Here is a 20108-nt window from a genome sequence, read left to right as displayed (position 1 = left end):
CTCTTACATTCTGAATGACACAACTTTTGTGCATTACCCCAAGTCATCCAAGTTCCAAGTCCTCTTGCCTTCCAGATCACTTTCTCCGTATTTTATGGATTGATTTGTGTCCCCTCCAAAAGATATGTTGAAGTCTTAAACCCCAGAATCTGTAAATGTAAGCCTCTTTTGAAAGAGTCTTTGCAGATATAATCAAGTCAAGATGAGGTCACATTGGATCAGGCCAGGTTTTAATTTGATAACTTATAAGAAGAGGGAAACTTGGACACAAACACACACATACAGCAGGGAAATACCATGTTAAGTTGGAGGAGAGGTTGGAGTTATGCCGCCCCACTTAGGGATACCGAAGATTGCTGGCAACCACCAGAAACTAGAAAGAGGCAAAGAAAGATCTTCCCCTACAGACTTCAGAGAGAGCATGGCCCTGCCAACACCTTGATTTTGGACTTGGAGCTTTCAAAACTATGAGAGAAGTCTCTGTTATGTTAAGCCCCATGGTTTGTGGTCATTTGATACAGCAGCCCTAGGAAATGAATGTACTATATCCGGGGCACTTTTCTCAGGAAGGAAGAGGTGGAGCAAGAGGAAACACATTCGGCTCAGACATCATGAAGAACACAGACAGAAAGTCTTGAGGGGTGTGTGTATTCTGCTTCTCATTCCCTGGTCAGGAGATGAGCAAAGACCCCCGACCCCCCGCCAAGGTCACCCTTAGCAAGCACACACCTGCCATCAGCCTAACATCAGATCATGCTATACTTGGGCATGTGGCTGGCAGAGCAGGGAAAGGGTGTGCTGTTAAGGACTAGCCATTTGCCTAACAACTTCACTACAAATTCAGCCAAGTATCCTGGGTACATGTAGGGAATAAAAGACAAGAGAAAAATCAGATTTCATGTGGGTGGCTGAACAGATTGTGCCTGATAACATGAGACAATTAGAGAATCAGCAAGGAGAAAGAAAGATGGGCTGTGAACCAGAGGGGAATAAAAATAGCTGCTTGGGGGGGAGGGATGATGATGATGATGGTGATGGTGGTGGTGGTGGTGGTGGTGGTGGTGATGTCAATGATAACAATCTCTCACACTTGTTACAACTTTATAGTTGGCAAAACACTTCTAATTCATGATGTCTAATTGTTGTCTAGTGAGGAAGGCCATTGGGGTGGGTGGGGCAAGAGGTCCCAGGACTTGCGCTTGGCACTGACTCCCAGGTTCTGCCTCTGTCAGCGTGTGCGACAGAGCTGAGCTGACACTGGCATCACCCTCCACTGAGTCTCTGTGTCAGGAGGTAGTCATGGAAACTCACTCCCTTCCTAAGCTGATGAGGAGAGAATTAGGTAGAAAGGAGGAATCAAGTTAATTGCCTGTCATCCCCTCTCTGCTCTTTGTGTGTTGATTCAAATTAAGCTTTTTCGGTTTTCTGATGTCAGCAGATACCAAAGGATGAGAGCACAGGCCTGGGAGTCAGGACCTGCAGGAAACAGCCAGTTCTTAGAAAATCCCTGAACCCTTCTGCTTCTCTGTTTAGTTCTGACCCAAGCATTCAGGAAAACAAATTTCTTTGCCTGACTCCTAACCCCCTCTCCTGCCCCTCGATTTCTGGCCCAAACTCTCTGAACTGCCTTCATTTTAACCATCTCTGACTCTGCATCCATTTAGTCAGCCATTACCCTCCTCTTGCAGAGAAAAGAGCAAAGAATTCTAATTGAATTCTGCATTTATTGAAATTCACTGTAGCTCAGAGGGAAGTAATTAAATAAGTCAGTTAAGTAAGTCGTCTGTGATGTGTGTTGCCTACATGGAGCGAAGTGGAGGGAAGACCTAGAGGTTTTCGGCAACTGGGATCACCACTAGCTTGGTTGTCACCTGTGCAGAACAGGAGGAGGTCTCCAAAGATGAGGCCCTTTCCTTTCCCGTCCTATGATCTCTTCTCTACAGCCAGATGGAATTATTTGAGATTCCTTGCGTGCTCCTTGCTTGTTCATATCTTCAGCTCTTCAAAAGGTTTTCTCTGCCTAGAACACCCTCCGTACTTCTGAATTATGTCTTAACCCTGACAATACTTGTCTGGGAAGCCTCTTCAGGGCTGAATAGAGGACTTCCAAAAACCACGAAATCCCTTTACTATAGACAAAGAGCAGGTCATCAGTGTACACACAAATTCGACCTCCCCACTGTACTACAAGCGTTGGGGGCAGGGACCCTGTCTCCTTTGATGATGTTTCCCAGCACTATACCATGCCCCGCACATGGAAGGTGGTAAATCAGTATTTACTGAATAAGCAGTTCGATGAAAGGAGTATAGAGGTTAGAGTATAGAAGAAAATATTTACTTATGATTTAGAGTTGAATGTTGGTTGTAATCTCTCTGGATTTCTATACTATTTGCATTTCACCCAAATAGTATGGTGGGCCCTGAGGCCTTTTTTTAGGGCCCAGAACAGGTTTGCCCCAAGAACTCTGCCTTGCTTCATTCAGGCCAGCGTCTCTCCTGGAACTTTTCACCACGTTGGCTCTGAAAGTAGCAAGCTGTGAGGTTAAGTGCTGGCTCATGGTGGAAACTACAGAGGCAGAGGTGGTAGAATGAAGACTCCCAGGCTGAAGGGGCTGAAGAGAGTGCTCGGAATTCTTCTAGAAGGTTCTTCCTGGACCAGAAGAAAATTCTGGGAAAGGGATGTTGTCTCAGATTAGGGATAAGAAGGCTGCTGTCTAGGGAAAAGATGCCCCTCAGTAAGGATGAAGGTGACAGGATGACTCTCTCCTTGTATCTACATGGAGTTTATAGTTTTTATAGAAGAGTTCAGTATATTGGCACTCTTATCTGTCATTAGCCAATGGGGACAATTATTCTGGACTTCCGTTTCCTTTTATATAAATGAAGGAGAGAGTAGAACCAAATGCTCTCCAAGGTCTGTCACCTGTTTTTTTTTTTTTTTTTTTAAAGATTTTATTTATTTGTTTGACAGAGATCACAAGTAGGCAGAGAGGCAGGCAGAGAGGGAGAGGAGGAAGCAGGCTCCGCGCTGAGCAGAGAGCCCAATGCAGGGCTCGATCCCAGGACCCTAAGACCATGACCTGAGCCGAAGGCAGAGGCATTAACCACTGAGCCACCCAGGTGCTCCTGTCACCTGGTTTTATACAAACAGATTATGACTTTGCTGTGTGACTGTTTTAGAAGTCAAACGTAGCAGGAGAGTGAGAGCATTGCATTGGGCAGGCCGCCTCGGGAAGTTAAGGGGTGGAGGTGGGTCAGGCAGGCTGAGGATCTTCCTGGGACCATGGCTCCGTTTTTTTCTCCCCGTCTTACTCTCCCACCCATTTTCCTCTCTGGTGGAAAGCAGTGAATCCTAGCGGTTAGTTGCATGGGCTTGCGAATCAGGTAGATGTACACTTAAACCCCAGCTCTGCCCAGTTGAATGTGTGTGACCTTGGCCTGTTAGCCTGTTTCCTCACCTCCAAAACTGAGTTTATCTTCTCTTAAGGTAATCCTAAGGTTTTAATGACTTGGTGGAAAGGAAGGATACACAATATTTGCCATCCTTCTTCTTCATAAATATATTACTACTGACACTGTCTATGTTTTTATTTTTAGAACTCTCATTTTGACATGGAATTTTATTAATTTTAACCCACTGTCCTACTTTTTTTCTGTTTATTTTGCATGGAAAATCCTAGGAATCATGTACTTTTACTTCTTCAGATATGTAACAGTCTTAGTCCCCAGTTCTGCTTGCCCAATAAACCCCTTGAACTAGACGGCATGAGGTACAGGAAGCTAGCAGGCACACAGAATTTTTCCACCAGACTTACAATATAAATACTACTTTAGGCAATAACATTTTAAAAATGCTGGCATTAAAAGCATTCAGGAGTAACAGGTAACTAGTCACTGGGGATATAAATTTCCTTCTTACACACTTAAGGGTTAGAGGGATAAAGATGGGGCAAAGAAGCCTTGGATTCTTTGTAAAGTTCTTGTGTACTTCAAAATTTTACCAGCATCACAGTGGACATCTGTCACACCTGTGCACTAACAGCTCTTCACAGTAAATTTATTGAAGTTCAAGATGATAACACTTCATAAATTATCCATAAATTGTATCTGGATTCTCTAGGCAATGAGAAATAGCTTCTGTAGGTGAAAAGGGAAGTGGTGAGAATATTCGAGTTCCTTCTAACTGCAATTTTGAATAACATCAACACATTATTTCTATTATGCCTTTCATTTCAGTTGTTGGAGTGGCCCTGTGCACACTCTGCACTGGGCCTTTATGAAGACTATCCATGTAACATCTTTGGACAGCTACCCTGCCTGCTGCCCTCAGTTCTGAGGTCCTCTGACAGTCTAGGGGGAGTCCCTACTAACCTTACAGGTGAATGAAAAAACACAGAAGCAGGTGGTGGGCAAGAGCTGTCTTCTTCATTGTCATCAATCCAGAGCTTGGGAAGTGACTGGCACTTTGTAGACACTTAAGACTTAATGGGTTTAGGGTCTGAAAGTATTGGGTCTCTGTTAAGTAGGAGATGAAGATGCTTGGGTAGGAAAACCTTATAGTGTTATGAAAAACATTATCTAAGGCATGTTATGAACCATAGAGTTTAAAGTGAATCTATAGTGGGAGTGGCCACTTCCTTAACATCCTCATCCCGAATTACTCTGGAGTTGAGTCTCTGAGAATACAGGAATGGAGTCAGAGGACCTTCTTAGTGAGAGCTACTGGGCAGGGGTAGCAAGGTTTAAAAGCAAGCCCAGGTCCCAATGTGGGACAATGTCTCCCATGGGGTGAGGAATTTCCCTCATCAGCTGCAGCCAGATTCTACAGAGAATAAGGTGCCCTTATAATTCAGCATACAGCAAACAAAAGGAATGACCACAAGGGTATAGGCCCACAACTGCACAAGGTCAGCCTGTTGGTTTAAGTAGAGGCTTGAAGGAAGAGAGACTGGCTATTCTGCAATGGTTTACTGGCTGAGATTTCAAGGACCCCTGGCGAGTTGACAATTATATCTGTTCATTTTTTCCATCACTGTGATGAATCATGCCTCTGATGACAATTGTGTGTGTGTGTGTGTGTGTGTGTGTGTGTGTGTATGTGTGTATAGAGTCATGTTTTATGAGCTTCTTTCTGAATTATTGCTTGTCATTCAGGGACCTCCCAACCACTTGAAGATTGCCCGGATGGAGTCAGATTTTAGCTGGGGAGGTAGAACATTCTGTTTAGGAAGAAGCAGTTGGTTAAACCTGCCACTCAGGGAGGTCCTGGCTCCGGGAATCTTCTTCCTATCTCACGCCACAGAACACAGCGCTGTCGTTCTCAGCGGGCCCTGGCCGATGGCCTCATGGCCTGTCAGCTAAGGGTGGGCACAGGGAGTCCATTCTCCTCTCCTTCAGCAAGACAGGATCTTGAGGAAGGCTTTACGGAACTCGACATTGAAGGTGGTATAGATCACAGGGTTGAGGGCACTGTTCACGTAGCCCAGCCACGTGGTGGCGCTGTAAAGCTCTGGGGACACATGGCAGGCTTGGCAGTGAGTATTGAGAACGTGGGTCAAAAAGAAGGGCAGCCAGCAGACAATGAAGGCCCCTGGGTTGCAAAAGAAGAGAGAAACTGGGTCAGGGGTTTGCTTACTCCTTATGTTATAACATGAAAATGACTCGCGGTTGTTTGCTTTGTGCCAGCCACCATGCTGGAATTGTACATGCCCCTTTAATTTTTACACCAACCCTATGAAGGAGGTGTGATTAGCCACCTCATTTTTCTTTCTTTCTTTTCTTTTCTTTTTGGATGAGAAAATTACATGTTTACATCTTTGATTCATCTCAGGCCTTTGTTCCTAAATCAACTTTTCTAGTTTGATATTTAGGTAGCTCTTTACTAGTCTTTTCTACTTCTCAGTTCAATTCAAATATTTATTTAATGTCTAGCCGTGCAAGACGTGACCCTAGGCACTGACAGGGAAGAGGACCTTAAAGACATGACTGACATTTCCTGCTGTTGAAATTACATCCAGGTATCCTCATGAAGTCCCTGAGACATGAGAAAGGAAGGTTTGTCAATGACAGTGAACAAGATGAATCGCCTTCACTAACTCTACATGCTATCTGTGATTTATCAACTTTTTCTCTTTAAATACATTTTCTATTTTTCTACTATAAAAATGAACCCTGATTTTGTACATTATGGAAAACTTGGTAAATACAGAAAAGTAGAAAGAAGAAAAATAACCACCCACCACTCAAAGACAATCACTTTTGACATCTTGGTGAATTAATTTTCATGTTTTTCTTTCTCTGTCTTTGAAATAATCTAGATGTTATCACACCATATGACAGCAGTTTTTTGCATCCTTATTTTTTCACTTAATATTTTAGAATAAGTAAGACTTTATTAAATATCCAATATATGCCAGACACTTTTATTGAATTATTATCTTATTTATTATTTGATTTATCCATTTTAATTTCATAGGATAGACAACAAACACAATTAATAAATGCAATTCAGTTAGGTCACATGTTCAATTTTATATCTCATAATTTCAGCCCAGGCCTTTTGAATTTTCCCCAGAGTTAACATTGATACACAAACCCTTCTCAATTGTATTGCAAGCATTTATAAATATTACCACTATTGGATTTCCATTTCTGACAAATGTGTTTCCTTAGTACCCTCTGCCAGCTTCAACAAACTCAACCTAACCCAACCAAATTCAACCCAACTCAACCCAACTCAACATGATCCAAACTCACCAAGCACAATTGCCAGCATCTGGGTTGCCTTCTTCTCCCGAAGTGGCACTCCACGAGGCTGCAAGGGCCCCAGCTTTAGAGATGTCGACAACCTGCCATTACTGAGTTTTCGAACCTCTAAGCTGAGCTTGGGTGCCATGGTGGGGCTGAGGGAGTTCCGAGTCCTCCCCTCCCTCTTCAACTCTCCCCCGGCCTCTTGGAATCCGGGTCGCCCCAAGGCAGTATCTTGGCAGATGCTGTAGTAACGCTTCAGCTCCATGTGTGCCTGACTAGGGGAGAGTGGCTGTAGGTGGGACAAGAGAGGATCCTGACATTTTTGGGGACACTGTTTATCTTCTGCATGTTCCTGAAAAGGAAAGGGCATGCAAAGAAGTTAGAGGAAATCATCATTCTGTGAAACCTCCGGAGAGCACATCTGAGAATGTGGGATCATGAAAAGTTAAGGTACATGAAATCTGCTTCTGACTTCACAACTAAAAAATACCTACCAGTTAAATGAAACAAGATGGGATTGGGAGGGAGACAAACCATAAGTGACTCTTAATCTCACAAAACAAACTGAGGGTTGCCGGGGGGAGGGGGTTTGGGAGAAGGGGGTGGTATTATGGACATTGGGGAGGGTATGTGATTTGGTGAGTGCTGTGAAGTGTGTAAACCTGGTGATTCACAGACCTGTACCCCTGGGGATAAAAATATATGTTTATAAAAATTAAAATAAAAAAACATATATAACCCTCTAAAAAAAAAAAAAAAAAAAAAAAAAATAAAAAATACCTACCAGATATAGAACATTTGAAAATCACAATGGCCCCTTGAGGAGGATAGTATAGGAGTATAGCTTGGCCTTTTTGAGTGAGAATGAGCTAGATATACAGAGGAACATGTGAAATGCTACTAAGATGTAAATCACAAAATCTGGAATGTGGGAAACTCTGTTAGACAAATGACTCAGTTTTTTTCAACAAATAAATGGCAACAACAACAACAATCGCATTTACCAGTTGCAAAGTATGGGTCTTATTTGAATTTTGAGTCAAACTATGAAAGACTTGTAGGACAATTGGAATAATGTGAACACTGACTGGATATTTAATGATAATAGAAAGTTATTTATTTGCTTAGGGTTATGTATTATGGTCATACATTTTATAAAGTCTTCCTTAGAGAGTCTTACAGAAATATTTTTGCTGAAATGTTATGATGTTTGAGATCTGCTTCATAAGAATCCAATGGGCATGGATGAGTGTAGGGGGGAGTGCAGATGAAATGAAATAAGATTGGCCATGAGTTAATTGCATGAGTTAATTGGCCCTGACTTAGTTGTATTTCTGCTTTTTTTATTTTTGAAAATTTCCATAATAAAAAGTGAAAAAGAAAGAAAGAAAGAAAAGATAAGAAAACCCAGGATTTTCACCTTAGCTTTCCTACTTATTAGAAGGACCCTTGGGCAAGTTAATTAAATACCTCTGAATCTCATTTGTAAAACAGAAGAAGTTGGGAAATTTTGGTTTAGGTTGGGTAGACCCTGAGAGTATGTGGACATTTCTGGTTATTTGGTGGGGATGAGTGTGTGCTCAACATCTAAACTTCTTTCCGTGTTTGAAGAATCAGACACTATATCAATCTCGAATAGCAGGCAGGACCCTTTAGCTCCCATTACTGAAGCTATAAAAGTCATATATTCACTCTCCACACATCCTTACTAGACATCTAGAGCTCTGGCACATAAAATAAGCCCAGCCAATTAGAAATTTGCACCAAAGACCTTGAACTGGAGCTGGTGAAGCAGGGACACTTGAGAATTTGTCTAGCAGTGATATGAGTCGCAGGTCTTCCAACCTGGTTCTTCCTTAGGCATGAACATCATCATCTGAAGTTATTCTCCAACCTTCTCACTGAGTCTGAGCTACTTAGTATCCTTCCAGTAAATTCTTTTTTCTATATGTTAGTGTCAACAGCCAAGAATGCTCATTATTCTCTCCTTAGTTCAAGAAATCACAGAGCTCCAAGTGATCCTTCCCAGATTGTATATTGGTGAGTGTATTTTTCAGCTCTCTGTAAACCCTCATCACTACCTTCATGGTGGGCATGAAGAAACACTGGATACTTTGGGTCTGTCTGGCAGAACCCTCCACTCCCAGATGGTAGGACAGACCAATTTCTCCAAACTCCTGGCAATGCCAGCCTCTTGCTTCTCTATTCTCTCTTTAGTAGTCTCCACTTTTCTCCTTTTGGGCTTGGAGTCTCCTCAGACCTTAGATCTGCTGTAGGTAACTTGAACATTCTTAACTATTAAAAAAAATATTTACAGTAAGACTCTCTAACTGCTACACCAGGACTATAAAAAAATGGTTAATTGGCTGTACAGAGATGGGACAAAACTCAGAATGAGTTCTTAAAATTTTATTCCTAATATTGGCTTGGAGTTCAGGGAGAGGAATATTAATCTTCTAACACCTCCATTCTGCACTCAGCTTGTGTCGGGGTGGGGCAGGGCTGGCTTGAATCCTTGAAAGGATAAGGATAAGGGTGACCATGAAATTGTCTTGGTTTTCCCCCTTATATAGTGGGAAATAGGACACTTGAAAGTCTCACATTAGCCTCTCTTCTGTGTTTTTCTTGGCTCTGCCCATGTGTGTTTCATTGACACCCTATTCCTTCTAGCCAGGTGACTCTAGATGGCATTTTCACACCATGTCCAAGCGTCACTGGTTCCAGTCATTGATATCTAGCTCAAGAGTGATATGCTTTCTGTAGATCACTTGGTGATTCTTATTCTGAAGCTCAAATCAGGATTTCATATTTGTTATTTATAAGAGATACAAGTAAAACATTGGGACCATTCCATTCTGTGGTGAAAGTGGAAGCAAGTCAAGTCAGAGTGTTGAGAAAAGGTATCTTATATTTCTCCTGTAACCAAATACATGGCTTACTTACCATTTGTCCAGTGGCATCTGATGGAATTCTGTCCCTTATTGAAAACTGCCGAATGGGGTGCAGCCTCAGACAGGAAGACTAGGGTGGGTTGAAGGAGAGACAGTTGTAGGTTAAGGTCGCCATGGTTGAACCATATAGATGATAATGTTTCAAATATCCTCAATGTTTGTCCATATCCTCAGCTTCAGGTCCTTACCTCCTATTTCATGGGAACCAATATTTTTGTTCTATCCAAACTGTGGGACTTCAATTTTGAGAGATTGACTCTTACTCAGGTCATTAAAGCTTAATCTGAGTATCTGCACTGGACCTCCCTTCAACATCAAATTCAGTTCTCACTCTGTTTATGAAGCCAATTCCTGAGCATATTGACCTTTTCTCTCATAACCTCCATGGCACTTCTATTTTGGTGCTTAATTGTCTTCATCTCAAACCACAAACTTCCTGGGGCTGTTAGTTAACTTTGGGTAGAAGGGTGCTCTATCTGCTTGTCTAGATTCTAAACTCCATGAAGGCAGGTGCTGTATAGTATTCCTGCTGTCCCTTCCCTAGCAGGCGGCAAGCATGTGCTGGACACGGGGATGAGCCGACTTTCCAGATCAAAGCAAATGGAAGGTCAGTGCTGAAGCAGCTCCTTTTCAGAGCCTTGAAAGGCCCAATAACATATCATCAGCACTCCCTTTCCTCAGCTGGTCAGCCCCTTGATACAGAGACACATCTAGTAAGAAAAAGAGCTTTCTATGGACCCCAGTGATTCTTGGAATAAGTGGTTTGCTCAAAAGCCAATCCTGGGACCTACCAGCAATACACGGGACAGCTGCCACCCTACAGCTGCCAATTGATGTGACACTTGTACCATTGGGCATTTGGGGGCAATGAAGAACTTCGATGGAAAGCAGAAGACATCCAGAAACTATCCTATCACCTTTCCAAGCAATGTGAGCTCTAGGGAAGACTCACAATGCACGTTCCGGATTTGATTTCCTATTCTAAATTATTATTATTTTTTTATTTGACAGACGGAGATCACAAGCAGACAGAGAGGCAGGCAGAGAGAGAGAGGGAAGCAGGCTCCCGGCTGAGCAGAGAGCCTGATGTGGGTGGGGCTCGATCCCAGGACCCTGGAATCATGACCTGAGCCGAAGGCAGAGGCTTTAACCCACTGAGCCACCCAGGTGCCCCTCGATTTCCTACTCTAAAGCAGAGCCAATACGAGCAGATTCAAAGGTGGGTGTGATATGTGTGTCTCCGATGTGGCAGCATGAGCAGAAGCAAGGACTTCTGGACACAAGGCTAGGAAGCTATGGGGTCAGGCCCTGTTCTCCCTCTGCCCCTCCGAGGGGCTTACCTGTTGAGGGAAGCCGGGTCTGACACTGATGCACTGACTGTTCTGTCGAGTGAGGATCCGTTTCCGTCTCCTCTGTCTCAGCACCATGTAGATCCTGGTGTAGACGAGGACAGTCACTCCGAAGGGCAGGTAGAAGGACACCACTGAAGAGTAGATGACAAAATCAGGGTTGGAGATGGAGCAGACACTGGGGTCTCCTGTGAGTGAGAGAAAAGGAGAAAGCAAAGCAGTTTGCCAATATGAGACATCAGTGGGGAGCACACAAAATGGCCCCATACCATGTGTGGTGTCTTGACCATTTAATCCTCACAGAACATGGGGAAGCAAGGGTGCTGGGCCCACCTCCCCCCTCACTGAGTCTTAGGTCACATGTGCCTTGTTTGTGGCGGCTTTCACCAGCTCCTCAGTCAGAAGCAGCTCCTCTTTCCTCTGTGTCCCACAGCCCTTGCCTTGCCTCTTCGCTGTGGTTAGCCCACGCGGCTGCTTGTTAAGTTGTGGGGACGGGGATATTATGTTGTCAGTTCCCTGAAGGGAGAAGGTCCAATTCATCTTTGTGCTGCTCACAGTTCCCTTAAAAAGAAAATTACCCAGCAATTACATGCCAGACACTCTCCACACTGGGACTACAAACATGTCTGTCCTTGAAGGGCTCAGTCTAGACAGACAGGCGGTCTTCCTGAATGCTGTGTTCAGTGTCACGGAGGAATGTGGCCTGGGAGCCTGGGGAGAGTGTCATAGAGCAACAGGGCAGAGGTTCCCGGGAGTGAGGCAGCTCCCCAGAAAAGCGCCTGCTGGTGTGGAGGCATTTGTTGAGAATGCCAGATCTCCGATTGGAACCTGAGGTCCAGGGCAGGTTGGGTCTGAAGACGGGGAAATTCTACTTTTTAGGGAATCTCAGGACTGGTCAGGAGTAGGATGGGGAGAGGGCTGTTAGGGAGATTGTCACTGTGGACAATGTGAAATGAGGAGCACCTTCGTCCCTGCTTTATGTCCTGAACTGCACCTGTCCCTACACATTAGAAAGTCCCTGTGGTTTTGCCTTTTTTTGCTACCAGGTATTAAAATTCCTTCAATGCCCAGAATAAGGCCTGTAATGTGCCTCGTCTGGTAGAGAAAAGGGAAGAAAACAAGTATCTTCCAGATGGTGTGCCAAGGACTTGATGCATATCATCTCACCTAATTACTGTGGCACAGGAGCTATTACTGACTCTATTCTCAGATAAGCAGGTTAGGTCTCAGAAAGGTTCAATAAATGGCCCAGCACCCCACACAGTCTGAAAGGGGCCCAGCCTGGATCTGTTTCTCCAGTCATTCTGACCTTAAAAACCAACGTTCTTTCTGTGATTTTGATTCATCTCCCTCTACCATGATAACTGGCCCCCCCTTTATCACTGGGAGGCCAGCACTGTCAGCAACAGCTATTGGGACGCCCAACCACTCTTCATAAAGGGTAGGGGATTCTCAGCAACCCCAGATCTGGCCTTGGAATATATAGCCACAGAAGCGAGCTAGTAAGGAGAGGGCCGCAGCCAGCCACATGGGCCCCTCATTCTGCATTTTGGTCTTCTGAGCTAGGCAGAGGCTAGGTCTGGGGTGGGAGACCCAGGTCTGCCATTTACTAACTCTGGGGCATATGGCTTAACTACGCCAGGCCTCAGCTTCATTATCTGAAAAGGAGGATAAAAATAAGGTCTCAGGGGCACCTGGGTGGCTCAGTGGGTTAAGCCGCTGCCTTCGGCTCAGGTCATGATCTCAGGGTCCTGGGGTCGAGTCCCACATCGGGCTCTCTGCTCAGCAGGGAGCCTGCTTCCCCTCTCTCTCTCTGTCTGCCTCTCCATCTACTTGTGATTTCTCTCTATCAAATAAATAAATAAAATCTTTAAAAAAAAAAAAAAGGTCTCATGGAGGGGTTGTGAGATTAAATGAGGAAAAATGGTAGCTATTATTATTACTATTTATTCTTTACTATGAACTATGTATAATATACCTCCTCTGAGATGTTTGAACATAAAAGGCAAGGTATCATTTGGAATGAAAACCTGGAGAGAGACTTACAAAGAAAACTATCTGTAGGGGAGGGAGAGGAGCAACGGTTAATCATTTAAGAAAAAAAGTGTACTCCGTTCTCAGCGAGGCATTTTAATGAGAGCACTCACATGAGGATCTTGAAGAGCTGCTCCCAAGGGTTTTGATCCTCTTGGGAGGAGGGTAAAATTCAGGAAAAATTAATATCGTCTCGCCAAGTCTGTGTCAGCATCCTTTAGGAAATGGCTTATAAAACTTCAAGCAGTGGTCATCAGATGGACATTTTCTGGTGTTCTGGGGGAGACAGGGTTGGAGGTGGGACAGGGTGGCAGATGCTGGTCTTTCTGAACCTATCAGGATCATGTAGGCAGTGATCAGCCCTCTTCCTGAAATCAGCTCATCTGGGGTCAGCATCTGACCGTGACTTAAACACCTCCTGTGAAGAGAGGCCTGAGCACCTTTTGCTAGTGAGAAGGGGAGCAGGGATAGATGCCCTCCCACTATTTGTCTGGTTACCATTGCTGGTTTTCGGGGTAGGTCCCCTTCGTCCCTCCAGATGTAACTTCGACCCTTCTGTACCCTCCTCTGGGTTCTGGGAAGCTGACCTTTAGATTTTATATGTTAACTCTGACTTTTTTTCCCCCAAGTTTTTATTTAAATTCCAGTTAGTTAAGGTCCAGTGTAATATTAGTTTCAGGTGTAGAATTTAGTGATTCGTCACTGACATACAACGGACCGCCAGTGCTCATCACAAACGAGTGTGCTCCTTCATACCCAAGGGTACTCATGCCTACTTTTAAAAAGCAGGTATAGTATGCTTCCATTTGTGTAGAAAGTGGATACACCGGCACATGCACACACACACGTGTGTGTATGCATACTTGTTTCAAGCATTATCTTTACGATTATTAGTGTTTGCTTCTAGGGAGGGTCACAGGGCAGCTAACGATCTAAGGTAGAAGGGAGACCTACCAATATGTGTGTCGATGGATCTCCATACCTTCTGTTTTATCATGGGCAAGTAATTATTTTTCCATTAAAATATCGAAAGCAAACACATGAGACAGAGTGAAGAGAGAACACAGAGCTATTTTACAATCCCTGAGCCTGCACAGTTATCCCTTCCTTCCTCTCTTATCTGAGTAAACTGCTGCCTGTCCTTAGATCAAGCTCTGTGGTCTCTCCTACAATTTCTCCAGGCCACAAAGTCCTGCGAGGTCTGGCGGTGGGTAAAATGACCCAGGAGGCTGGTAACCAGTGAGTGAGGGCCTGCCCCGGCTCCTACTGGGACTCCCACTTCCCGTGTGTCCTGTCGGCAGGATAGCAATTCTGGAAAGCTTCTCTCCGCTGAGTCCCAGATGAGGTGGTGAAGGCAATGGGGCCCCCTGCCCCGGGGAGATGAGCTGCCTTGTCTTATTATTTGACCCAAACAGTACTGTGCTACTAGTACAGTAGCTATGGGATGAACACAAGAATGACGAATAGAGGAGACAAACGGACAAATGAGCACATAAGCAGTCGCTGGCCGGAAGACAGTGCGGAAAACCGGAGGGTCACGTCTCATTCTCTGAGATGTTGGATGTTTAGGCCAACTAGTCTTAACACTGAAGGAACAAAGGATGGTAAGAAGAACTCAACCACTTACTCATTCAACCAAAGTTTATGGAGCACCTACTGTGTTCCAGGCACCATGCTGAGTGACAAAATCCCTGGCTCCACAAAGGGATGGGAGAGGCTTTTGTGGACTAGCCTGGGAACTTGAGTCCCACAGTGATGCGAAGGGCAAGGCCAAAAGCAGGTTGACTCAACAGTTTCATGAGCTTAAAGCTCATGGAAGGATTTGTCTTCACCCTGTTCCCAGAGACAGGAGAGCCTGATGCATCTGAATTCAGGATGAGCCTGTTATTCTCTTAACTTTCTTTTGTCAACCCGGTTTCTACCAGCTCCAGTGTTCTGAAAGCCAGGTGAGGGATTCTGTTGCTCAAATCTAGTTAGTACTCCTCCATTTCCTTGTTTCAAAGGAAAATTAAGACTATAAGTCTTGTGTCTGTGAAACGAAAGGATCGGGCCGCCCATTCAGGGACTTTTAGAGTTTCCTCTAGCACCAGTACTCCATGCTGTCAATGATGGGGTTTTTAGCTAGACTGCTGGGTCCTTGCTGGGAGCTGGGGCAACACTGATCAGCCAGTTGAGTGCCCCAACCTTGGCACTCTCTGTGACCGAAGGTCCTGCCTTATGTGCATTTCCAGAAATTCATGTTGCCCTTTTCTTGGACAGTAAGAACAACGCCGAGATGAAGGAAACTGAAGTTCAACTTTTTTCTGCCTTATGTTGTCTGATAATTCACAATCCCATAGGGCAGCTCATTTCATTAAGAAGGGCTCTGCCAGAAAGTTCTTTTGTGTTGCACAGCTTAGTGGAAATCCAGCCACTTCCGATATCAGGCGTCATTGGCATTTTCCTGCCCTTTTCTCCTCTACTTTTCGCAGGGTGAGTAGAAACAAATGGCTGAGAGAAGTCATTTATATTGGGCTTTCATGTGAACTTAGGAACTTCCTTATAGATGGAACCCACATCCATCAAGATAATGAAGCCGTACTGTGAAGGTCAGACTGAGGCAGAGGAGGACGGTTGGGCTTCCTTGCCTTGAGTTCTGCTCACTAGTTCCCTGAACTGTGTTCTAGGACAAGGTCCTAGAACATATATTCACCAGCAGAACTGCTGCTGTTCAGACTTTCTTGGAGCAGATGCCTAGTTAAATTTTGACGCACAGAAACCTTTTCTAACACACTATAATCACGACAATAGCAGTAGCCAATATCCACTGGACTTTACAAAGGACCCGGCACTTGGAGGCTATACATGAATAAATGGAGGGCTTACTAATTAATCTTATTAATAAACTTAAAAGTAAGAGAGAGGGGGGCCCCTGGTTGGCTCAGTCAGAAGATCTTGGGGTTGTAAGTTCAAGTCCCACGTTGGGGATAGAGATTGCTACAATAAGTAAGTAAGTAAATAAATAAATAAATAAACGACTGAGAAGAAGTCGTGCTAGAATAAATCATGTACATCTTTCAAGTAAGAGAGAGATTGAAAGAGATGAGAGAGAAGTGAGAGTGTACATGCTAAGCCACAGGCATTTTTTGCCTTCTCAATTCTATATTTGAAAATCCTTTTGGAAAGACAGTTTTCTGAGTTTTGTTTCTGGAATAATAATGATCTCACTGGTGGCAACAACACTGCAATTAGCTCATCATTCATCTTCACTTTAGATGTTGACATTAACTGGGAACTCGGTCTAATGTCAGATTTTGAGACTGTTTTTAACTGTTACTAGGGTGTGTGTGTGTGTGTGTGTGTGTGTGTGCATGAGTACAACAGCCCCTGCCAACCTCCCAGAATAAATAAGAGGAGGCCCCCCACAGACTGAATGCTGGTGGGGATTTGCTGCTGGCCAGGAGTATGCGGTGCTGTGGTCTACTGATGGTAGTGAGTCTCATACTACAGAGTCCAACTTAGACTAATGTATTTTCGTATAGAAACTAAGATACAGAAGGTGGCTTAGTTAGCAGACAAACCCAAAAAGCGTATTCAACACTCACCAAAAATAGCATTTCAATACCAGGCAGCCTTTTAAGAGTTGTGTTAGGGAGTGTTGCTTTGGGGAGTATGTGTGTGTCCACAACCCTGTTTGTGTGTATATAGTGTTATTCAGGGAAAACAACAAAGTAACAAATGGTAAAGGGTAAATGGGAACATGGTGGTAACATTATATTTTAGGAACTCCCTGAGTTAACTAGGCAAATATTCGCTGGATGACTCAACTACCCTTCAACAGACAAAGAAACCTGACCTTGAGCGCATGGTCTGTGTTTGGCTGGTCTACATATGCTATTCCAATTTAATCCTCACTTAATCAGAAAAAAGCTCTATGAAGCAAGTACAGTGGAATTATGTCACACGTAGCATCAGATTTTAGTCAGTGATTAAAGTGAACATTATTTAGAGCTGAAATTTGCTTTGAAAATATCTCCTGAGTTACATGCAAAGATATACATGGTCTTGTTACAGCCCTGAAGGTAGTGAGTAAAGACCGTAAGATACATACCTTAATACGGCATATATTATAAAGAGTTTAAACACAACATGTGGTTTTAGAAATGAAGTTGTTGGTCTTACATGCAGGGGTGGGCATATAAAAAATGCTGGAAATTAACTTGCTCAAGTATATTCTTCAGTGTATTATTATCCCAAAGTTATCAATAAGAAAACTTAGAAAAGTTAAGTAGCTTGTTTTAGGAACACAGCCGGTAAGTAGCAGAACTGAAGTTTGAATGTAACTTTTCTGACTCCAGAGCCTCTCTCTGTCTTCCCAAATGTGTTTTGACTTTTGACTTGTTGGGCAGCAAATGACTCTTTGATGACTATTCATAAGTTAGGATTTGCCAATATTTACATGCAATGTGTTACATATAATATCTGTATACATATAAATGCACAGCTGTGTGACTTGTACATCTACACCAGAAACTAATGACCTTGGAAGATAGTAGGCATTAAACAAATCCAGATGAACACTGGAACATGACTTCATTAGTTCTCTACAAATACTCAGTGATAACTTCATTATATGTGCTTACAGTAGTTTCCATTCAACACAGGAAATTCCTGAGGCTGAAAGATGTACATGGAACAGCCAAAGAAGGCATTGTTCCATATGCGGTGTAAATTTGGATCGATGTCTTATGTCTAAAAAACCAAACATCTTAGATATTCACATTGTTAATCCATATGTCTATCCATCCACCCGTCTGTCTGTCCATCCATCCAGTAGAAGATGTACGATGTGCCAGAATTCATGGCCAGAATTTTTGTATATTAAGATATAATAAATACACTCTTCAGTAATTTAGGGATACTAGTTCCCAAATGCCAGAAGTGATTTTTGTTTAGTACAAAATTAGAACTATATATCCCATTTGAGGGCTTTTATAGTGTTATTTTGCATTGTAAGTCTATTATGTATTGTCATCTTTTCATTAGCAAATCTCAGCTGAATTATTAATATAGTTTAATTTTTTTTAAAGATTTTTTATTTTATTTATTTGTCATAGAGAGAGAAGCGAGAGCAAGCACAGGCAGACAGAGTGGCAGGCTAGAGACAGAGGGAGAAGCAGGCTCCCTGCCGAGCAAGGAGCCCGATGTGGGACTCAATCCCAGGACGCTGGGATCATGACCTGAGCCGAAGGCAGCTGCTTAACCAACTGAGCCACCCAGGCGTCCCTATATTTAATTTTTTTAACTGGCCCCTTGCTTCCCACAAGTACAATGACATTTCTTTCAAAGCAGGGAGAGGCCAGATTTTTCACTAACTGGGGAAGAAATTTATGTGCTAATAATTGATGAGGTTCTGCTTTGTACTTGAATCAAAACCCAAAGCTTTGCAGTCTGTGGGATCCTTATTTGATTATGAGGTATGCTGATCAGGGTAAGACATTTCCAGGCTCAGAAACACTCAGGGTCACTCAAGGGTGCCATGAATCCCATGGGTGTCGGTAAGAGGGGCCGTCACTGTTACCTGTGGTGTTGAGGCCAAAGAGGAGAGGGCAGGAGACAGCAAAGGCCAGCACCCAGACAGCTGTGATCATGAGGGCCACGCGCCGACAGGAGCTCTGTCCCGTGCCGTGTTGATAGTGAACCGGCATGACCACCGCGGTGTACCTGGGAAAGGAAGTGGGGAGGGATGGCCATGATGAGAAGGGATGGAGGAATCATTCCAAAAGTGGACAGAGGTTCCTAGAGAACCAAAGAGGTGCTACATGTGGCAGGAGAAGAAGAGTTTGGTTGGAGAAAGAGAGAAAGGGTATTTGAGTGAAAATGGAGAAAGGTTGCGCTAAGAGAGATGAAGAACTCCCTAAACAGGGAGAGGGGGAAAGAAGAATAAAGTTAGTAAAACAACAGACTGGGCCATTAGCAGGCCCCTTTGCCAGAGGTGGTTGAGGCCCAACAAACCTAAAACTTGTACTCATAGACCCGAACCCTCAAGACCCTGGGTGCTGGTCTGTGTGCCTTTACTTTCACCCACAGTATTTCAGATAATGATAGAACTGGGCCCAAAGAGGATGTTTACCCCTGCTTGTATCCTAATATAAATTCTACCCCTCCTAGTGACAACTATTCCAAGTGGCAGAGATTTTAAAAATAGAGATGAGTAATATCTAGTGAAGACTTATTTCAAAACCCAGTTTTCATGCTCTCTTAGTCCATTCAGGCGGCTCCATCAAAAATACCAGCGACTCGGAGGCTTAAACAACAAACATTTATTTCTCACGGTTCAGAAGGCTGTGAGGTCCAAGATCAAAGCACTGGCAGATTTGATGTCTGGGGAGGGCCCACTTCCTTGTTCATAGATGGCTATTTTCTCACGGGGGTATCACATGGCAAGATGGGCGAAGGAGCTCCTGGGTCTCTTTTCTATGGGCACTGATCTCATTCATGAGGGCTCTACCCTCATGACCTCATCATCGCCCAAAGGTCCCACCTCTTAATACCAATACTTTGGGGGATAGGATTTCAACATACAAATTTGGGGGAGCCACCAACATTGGGTCTACAACACACGGTTTTCCATGGTCAATGCACAGTTCTTTGTGTTATAGGACATTGTCTTTTCTGGGATAATCCTCTCACACATTTCTAGCTACTGAGCCAAAAGATAGCTGGTCTCGTACATCTACTCATGACATCTTCCCCACTTATTCATGCATCTCTTTCCTACCAGCTTCTCTCTGCGATGGCCACAGCCTCCCGGCTGGTCCCTGCCACCAGACTCTAAAAGTAGATTTCATCATGTCCTCTCCATCCTGGGCCCCCCAGCAGGAAACTGCTTGAGAAAGGCAGAATTTTTTTTTTTTAATTTTTAAAATTAACATATAATGTATTATTAGCCCCAGGGGTACAGGTCTGTGAATTGCCAGGTTCACACTTCACAGCACTCACCATAGCACATACCCTCCCCAATGTCCATAATGCAAGCACCCTC

General features: G+C 43.8%; 1 protein-coding gene across 2 annotated transcripts in view; it reads right to left on the bottom strand.

The window, feature by feature from the left end:
• Positions 1 to 5393: 5393 nt before the first annotated feature.
• The window catches only part of DRD3 (dopamine receptor D3), a 32291-nt gene continuing 17576 nt past the window's right edge, over positions 5394 to 20108 (bottom strand). Inside the window, exons 3-7 of one of the 2 annotated variants that reach the window (XM_059388118.1) lie at positions 18645 to 18787; positions 11042 to 11238; positions 6904 to 7039; positions 6757 to 6804; positions 5394 to 5590 (exon numbers count right to left, since the gene is read on the bottom strand). In XM_059388118.1, coding sequence (XP_059244101.1) covers positions 5394 to 5590; positions 6757 to 6804; positions 6904 to 7039; positions 11042 to 11238; positions 18645 to 18787 — 721 coding nt within the window. Of the gene's footprint in view, positions 5591 to 6756; positions 7040 to 11041; positions 11239 to 18644; positions 18788 to 20108 lie in introns of both variants that reach the window. The other variant, XM_059388117.1, reaches the window with a different exon arrangement.

This window comes from Mustela nigripes, chromosome 2 (genome assembly GCF_022355385.1).
Source record: "Mustela nigripes isolate SB6536 chromosome 2, MUSNIG.SB6536, whole genome shotgun sequence".
Lineage (NCBI taxonomy): Eukaryota > Metazoa > Chordata > Mammalia > Carnivora > Mustelidae > Mustela > Mustela nigripes.
Note: the sequence above shows the minus strand (reverse complement) of the source record. Positions and strands in the feature narration are given on the sequence as shown.